Below are 7,344 nucleotides of genomic sequence, written 5' to 3'. Positions count from 1 at the left end.
CACTAAGGGCTCTTAGGTTGGAGCTGTCAGCTCTGATAGACATCAGTTGGGGAGCCTGGAGGACCCCAGCTCAGTCCCACAGGAGAAATCCGAAGACTTCTATGGAGTCACTGTCAGAGGCTGAATGGCATCATGCAATGGAACCGACACAGGGCCTGCAACAGATTGTGCACTTGGCACAGAGACCCTCTCAAGGAAGTCAGGGCTCTCAGACCAATACCAACTCCACATTCTGCTCCACCTCACCAAGAAGTATCTTGGTGTGCCAGGAGTTCAAAAATCCACTCTAGTAAAACAGAGACCATAACATAACCAGGATATCCAAGCTATTTACAGGCCTTCAGTACAATGTAGCAGGGACAGGGGCCCATGTTTTCCATGATTCTGAGGACACTTCATTTACTGCAGAATTCATCCAATGCCTCAGACTAGAGCTCAAGAATGCAAGTTTTCATCTAGAAAACAAGACTGCAGTTCCTAGATATTATGGCAACAAAGAAAATCCTCCCAGCGTGACCTGAACATAACCACCACAATATTTGCCTTAGAGTTCTTGTTTCAGGCTGAGAGACTGTGCTGCTTCCATTTATGTGGCCATGTTAAATTGTCATCACTAGGCTTCAAGGCTGTCAACACTGTTAGCTAGCACTCTGCTGAGCTGTTTAGCAGACATTCATCTACCAGTGTTGGCTACAGTAGCAGATAACGGGGCAGGTGTGGGCCAGCTGCTTGCTCTGAGCCAACTCGGAGTTCAAACCTGTGTCTGCTCCCGCACCACCCCTCACTTGAAATCACCTCAACCCTTTCCCACAACTGTCATGGGAGCAGGGGGAAAAGATGCATCCCCCACCCAATACAAAAACCTCCAGCCACTTCTTGAACACCAACAACCCAAGCTGCCTCCCATCCTTCCTAGGTGCCAAGTGCCCCAAACTCACCCTCATCAAGTTATGCCACAGCTTTTCATAGTGATGCATAAAATAATTGAATATCAAAATCACCAAGAAATACAGTAATGACAATTAGCTATTTAATAAAGAACCCTCTGTTCTCAATGTTATTTAAGTGTCTGCAGACTTTAGGACTAGAGAGAGACAGAGACCCGAGTGTCTAGTCTACGAATTTACATCCTGCTTGTTGCAGAGCATTTGGAGCCTTTATGAATACTTTCAAATGAGGCAAGAAGCAATAGCAGAATGGGCTGCCTGGTTAATGAGACAACCTCCTAAGTCCCCCTCTCATCACCAGAGCTAAATTCCACAATGGGTCAGTGCACAAATCACTATATCTATAGATACATTATTTCTCAACTATTACATTACCTTGGCTAGTGCGGCAAGCCCAGAGGCAGGTTCTGGGTGACCCATGTTTGACTTGGTTGATCCAATCAACAATGGCTCTCGCTCTAATTGACAGAAAATATTTGCAATGCCATTCACTTCCTGAGGATCCCCAACCTAACAGAAAAATAAATTAAGTCAGAATTATGCTTTATACGAAGCATGCACAACATGCAGTAGTTGGCAGAAGAGCCCCATCCCAAAGTCTCTAGCTTTAAAAAACAAAACAAAAAAACCCACACACCAAGGATTGTGAAGGTAATAGCTAGAAATGGGAAATCTAGTTCCTTCCAGTTAAATTGGAAAGAATGGGGGTGGAGGGGTGGGTGGGCAGGGTGGGAGAGAGAGGGGGGAGGGAAGGAAATTGAAAGGCGAGAAAAAAGGAAAGATGCTAAAATTGGAGGGAAAGAGGAAGAGCCACAGGGAGATAAGAGACAATGGTGAAATTATGCTAACCTTGGTGCCTGTACCATGAGCTTCTACATACTCCACTTCTTCAGGCTGGATCCCAGATTCCTTGTATAGAGAGCTGACCAAATCCTGCTGCATCTCTCCAGAGGGAAATGTCACACCTGGAACAAGAATCATTATCAATTACCCATTCCCATCTGGGAGCAAAGTTTCAGCAACCTGTTCACTAATTAGGATTAGTGGGTTTCTGAGGGAGATCCAAATATACGTTCAGGGTTTATGCTCACGTTTCCAGCACTAAAACTGCAACAAGAAGTCAATCCCTCAGTAAGAGGAAGGGGAAAAGGGAGGGTAGGGAGGAGTGGTGCTGGACTGACACTGAAGTCATAGGATTTAAACTTTGATATCAAAGACCCTAGGCTTCTTCTCATCAACCATCTACTAGATTGAGCAGTGCTCATGGAACTGAAGCTCCCAGGGAGAAGGAAAAGGAATTTTTTGTATCCTCTCCTTTCCCATCATAATGTCAATAATTTGCTACTTAGCCAGTGTAACATCACTGGGATACCCCTGGGGAGGGCAAAGCTGATCAGCTGAGCATCCTCCCATTACCTTCATATGGAAGAAAGTGCTAACCACTTAACTAGATTCACTTATGACAAGAAACGGTCAGAATTTTCCATTAATCAGGAGAAATGGATCTCCCAAGCCCCAAAAAAGGGAAACTCCAGAAGAGTTAGCAATAGCCTCAATCCCGCTGTTCTTGGGATAAACATTGAAAAGAACATGAGAATCTCATGGTCTCCCAGAGATTTGAGACCCACCTTGCTCCTTAAAACCATCAGTGTTACTCCCCGCATTGACTATTGTGGCATAAATCCGTTTGGCCATGGATTTCTTGGTCATGAGAATGACCACTACAGCTTCGGAGCGGCAATATCCATTCCCTATGGGCAGAGGAAGAATAAAATAAAAGCAAAGAGAAATCCAGACAGCCCTGCATATGACGAAGCAGTGAATTACTGTGCGCTATAGTGTCATTCCTGAAGAGCCTTAAAAGTATGATTGTCCCTTTGAAAGGCATGACAGACAAGTTCAGCCAAATATCAGACTTAAAGAGGGGTCTCCCCCTTGGTCTATGAAGCCTTGGAACACTTTCCAGCGTGACATTCCTGTCTGTCCACCACCCCCATTGTAGGGAAATGGACCACGTTTTCCTTTCCCATCCTTATAGTTTATGTTCCTATTAAGTGTACAGCCCTTGGCAGTTCCAGTGTTTGTGGCAAATAACACGAGCAAGGACAGAAGAGAGTGAAACCACTTTTCGGTTTCAATATAGATTCCCTGGAGGAAGCAACATTGGCTGCCTCTCACAGAGCACAATGTGATTTGGACCTAATCCCTTACCTGAAGCATCAAAGGACTTGCAGGCACCATCAGGACTAAGCATGCCAAGTTTCATGAACTGAACAGAAGTGTTGGGTTTCAATAGGAGGTTGACGCCTCCTACAAGGGCTGCATTACACTCTCCATGACGAATTGCCTTGTAAGCATTTTCCAAAGCAATGAGGCTAGAGGAACATGCCGTATCGATGGCCATGCTTGGTCCTGGGGGGGAAAAAAAATAAAAACCAAAGTCAATCATTTCGTTCTGTTTCCTACAATTGCTGTTCAGAACCTGCCATCTCTGCTCTCCAGGGACTGGAGCTTAGGATCTTTAAAGAAGCTGATCAAGTGATAGATAAAAGTTATTAGAGTATCCCAATGCATTGACAATATTGCCCTCCTGATCCCAAGAAAGGCTGGTTTGGCCAAACTGTGCCCTTTCCACTTTGTTTATGAACAGCATTATGTAGCAGAAGCTACTGGCATTTCATCATCTCAGGAAGGACTCATCCATTTCTCCGTTACCACCACTAAAACCCTTTGCCCCTGGCCCAATTATTTCTCTCACTTTCAGCCTCCTCCTCCTCCGTGGCCCCTGGCCTTGCTCTCCTGTAATCAGCTCACCACCTCCATACCCAGACTTCCTCATCCTCTGCCCTGCCTTTAAGGCTGTGCACAGTACAGATCTTGCCTATTCCTTCACTCTCACCACATCTGATGGCCTCCTCACTTCCTTTACTTTGCCTAAGCTACAGAGCTAACTGCTCCCTTTGTGAGTCTTCTTCCAACCACTCATCTGTGGGCCAGTTTCTATACTGTCTTCCACCAACTGACCGTGTAAACAAGCAAAAAACTCCCAAAGTAGCAAACCTCTTTTCCAGAAGGTCTTCCCACCATCCTCCTCTTCTCAGAAAAGTACCAACTACCCCAGCCCAGACCTCAAGCACTAAGTCTGCATGCTGAGCCTCGCTGCCCAGTCACATCACATTCACTGCTTCCAGTTTCCCCACCCAGCATTTGTACATGGCCCCTTCCTGGATGAGAAAGCTATGTCTTCATGTCTGTGTAAGTACCTACCACACAATGGATGCTATACTATTACTATCGCCAAACTGCTATTACTAATCAACATTACAGAGCCCTTGAACACTTACCTTTTAAGTCAAAGAAGTAGGAAATTCTGTTGGCAAACATAGCACGCTGGCAGCCTGTCATACTGTATCCTAGCAGCTGCTCAGGGTCTTGGCTAAATGCTTCACCAGCTTCTGATCCACTCACACCTATCCACACACCTGTGTCTGTGCCACGTAGGGCAGCTGGATTAATTCCTGAGATGACATCAGAAGGCACATTACACACCAGGCACAATCTCAAATTGAAGGACAAACTAGCAAGATTAGGTACATTTAGCACCAGAGGTTTTGCAGCTATTCCAGGATTACAGAACAGCATAATTCTCTCCCTGCATTGATTTGCCAATTGCTTAATTCCCTCCTCTGCCAGCCTCTTTGAGATATTCTCACATGGTGATTATTTCAGGTACATCTCCCCAACTCATGGACCTTACTGATCTCACAACAGAGATCCACCAGAACTTGATGTCCGCCTCAGTGCAGCTAGCTCGGATGGCATCTCTAATCAGTCAGGTACTGTTTGAGTATTGTGTAGAAATAAAGCAGACTGCATGGAACATGGGGTTTAAGAGGCTGACCAGGTGTATATAAACTGGTAAGAGAGTCCTGTGCAGGAGAAGGGAGTAGGTAGAAGAGCAGAAACATCTAGCCCCCAGGAATTATGGAAAGGCATTGGAGGACTATTAGAACCCAAGTTCTATAACTCAGATTGCAGTCTGAGTCCACACTGCAAAGTGGGCAGGTTAAGCCCAAGTTTAAGTGAAACAACGGTGCTAACCTATACTCCCCAGCCAGTTAAGCAAGCCTAGTTTCAAACCATACATAAACCCAAGTAAAAATGTGTGTGTGTGGATGGTAGGGGGCTAGGGCTAAAAGTCAGGAAAAAGCCCTGGTTAGCTCTGCAATGAAGACATACTTTAAAGAGGCTAAAAGTAAGTCCCAGAGAACAAGAGCTGAAACATGTATGTGGTTGAAAAGTGAGGAAGGAAAGGGCCAGAGTGTGTGGGGATTTTAAGTATAGTTTTAAAAGGGAGAAGGACATCTAATCACTAGCAAAAGGCGGAGGGGGGGGGGGGGGGGGGGAAGGGAAGAATCTTCGTGGCCTTAAAAAGATGTCAATATTTTACAAGACATCTGCAAGTATTCTAGAGAGCCACAGAACATACAGGGCCGAATCCTCAAGTCTTGACTCAACAAACAGAAATAAAACCTTTTGATAACATAGAACCAGGAGTCCTGCAGAATGAGGTGCAGTGACAGAGCACCTGGATGACTTCTTTTGCCTCCTCTCCTACTTTTCTCCTTCACTGTCAAGGCCCTTCGTGGCCTATCTCACTCAGTATTGAAAGGCCAACTCCTCTTCTGCTGGGTCTTTGGTGCCCACCTCAAACACCCACTTGTTACATTTTCAAACAGGCACCTTCGTGCTTTATCTCATGCTGCCACTCATGCTTGGGAGGCGGTACCTGTAATCACCCACAAAACTAACTCATTGTCCTCCTTATAATTCTCTCATTTGTGAAACATACAACATAAATTGACAACATTTGGGCTGCTGGTATGCAGAGACCAATGCCTATAATGATAACCAGTAAAGTCTCATTGTTCCCCTGTAGTCTGTCTGTATCCATCTGTTGTCTTGTCAGCTCTCTGGACAGGGACCATCTTTTTGTTGTGTTTGTACAGCATCTAGCACAATGGGGTCCTGGACCATGACTGGGGCTCTTAGGCACCGTGTTAATACAAATAAATAATAAGAGCTGTAGATGGAAAGTTTCTGGTGTCTCAAGGACTGTTTCTGGCTTTGTCACTGGGGATCTCATTTTTAAAACACTAAATCCATTCAATTTTAGAGAAAAAAAGCTTTTTTAAAAGAATAGATATCATTAAAATTTCTAAAGGTTCCAGATACTGGCAGGGATGTGACAAGGGAAGGCACCAATTTTTGAGAACTAATTTTCTGAGCAAGAGAATTCTGGAAGTAGAATCCAATTCCACATATTTTCTCTGGACTGAGTAGATACCCAGAAACACATCACTGTACCTTCTGCCAGTCTTCTGGAACTTTTAATGAGGATGAATATTAACTCCTCCTTCCCTTCCCCACCCCCAATCATCTTCACTACCCTGGAAACTAGAACATCTCCATTTTAGCAGAATATAATGGAAGTATGGCAATGGGAAAACTTTTCTGGATGCAGAGGGTTCAGCCAACTGAGATAAAGAGAACATGGCAGTTCAAGCATTACTGAAGCATTGAGCTGCTCCACATAGACCCCAGATAGACATTTTTACCCATTTTAGAGAGAGATTTCCTAGACCTGACCCCAGGGAAGATAACTTAGTTTTGAAGTGTCACTTGTACCAGTTCTCAGGTCTCTTCTCTTTACTGTCAAAGCCCTAGAATTCTCAAACTCTGTACAGAAGTTCTACTTAGACAAGTACAAGACTCACCTCAAAATCTCACACAGACACTAAAATCCAGTTCTACCTATTCAGTAGTTCAGCTGCTTACCTCCATCCAAAATGGCTTCATAAGAAGCTTCCAACAGTAAGCGGAGCTGAGGGTCCATTGTGTGAGCTTGTTTGGGGTGAACCCCAAAAAAAGAGGCATCAAATTTGCTGATGTCCTTGAGTTTCCCATTTCTCTTGGGCAGCCCATAAAGTCCTGAAGAGAAAAAAACATTAAAGACAACTTTAACGTAAAATGTGTTTACTAGGTGAGAGACCATCATATGACAAGGTGTAATCAGGAATCACATGCCAGTTGTAGTTATTCTGAACGTCAAGTCCTATTTCTACATTTCAGCACCAAACTGATACAAGGGGTCTACTTTTCCCATCTCCTCAGCACCCTTTTAAGAATTATAATTGTAAGAAGAGTAAAGTTCCTGATGAAACCTCTCCATACTAAATCCTGTTTGCTGCTATTTCTGGCTTTGCTAAGCAAACTCATGCTCTGGCAAATTGTGCCAAATAAACAAGCAGCTTTTCCAACACAGTGTGTCTCTCGTGAGTAGTGCCAGTTCATCACCAGATAGAAACACAGAAGCCACTTTCCACATCTGCAGATC

General features: G+C 44.4%; 1 protein-coding gene across 1 annotated transcript in view; it reads right to left on the bottom strand.

Annotated features, from left to right (window-relative positions):
• The window catches only part of FASN (fatty acid synthase), a 66,924-nt gene that overhangs the window by 49,960 nt on the left and 9,620 nt on the right, over positions 1–7,344 (bottom strand). Inside the window, exons 3-8 of the mRNA XM_024203161.2 lie at positions 6,786–6,938; positions 4,292–4,465; positions 3,159–3,359; positions 2,576–2,698; positions 1,797–1,912; positions 1,323–1,457 (exon numbers count right to left, since the gene is read on the bottom strand). Of these exons, the coding sequence (XP_024058929.1) occupies positions 1,323–1,457; positions 1,797–1,912; positions 2,576–2,698; positions 3,159–3,359; positions 4,292–4,465; positions 6,786–6,938 (902 nt within the window). The remainder of the gene's footprint in view (positions 1–1,322; positions 1,458–1,796; positions 1,913–2,575; positions 2,699–3,158; positions 3,360–4,291; positions 4,466–6,785; positions 6,939–7,344) is intronic.

Source organism: Terrapene carolina, unplaced genomic scaffold (assembly GCF_002925995.2).
Source record: "Terrapene carolina triunguis isolate 2854851 unplaced genomic scaffold, T_m_triunguis-2.0 Scaffold192, whole genome shotgun sequence".
NCBI classification, from domain to species: Eukaryota; Metazoa; Chordata; order Testudines; family Emydidae; genus Terrapene; species Terrapene triunguis.
The sequence above is the reverse complement of the archived record's forward strand: the minus strand, read 5'-3'. Positions and strand labels throughout refer to the sequence as shown.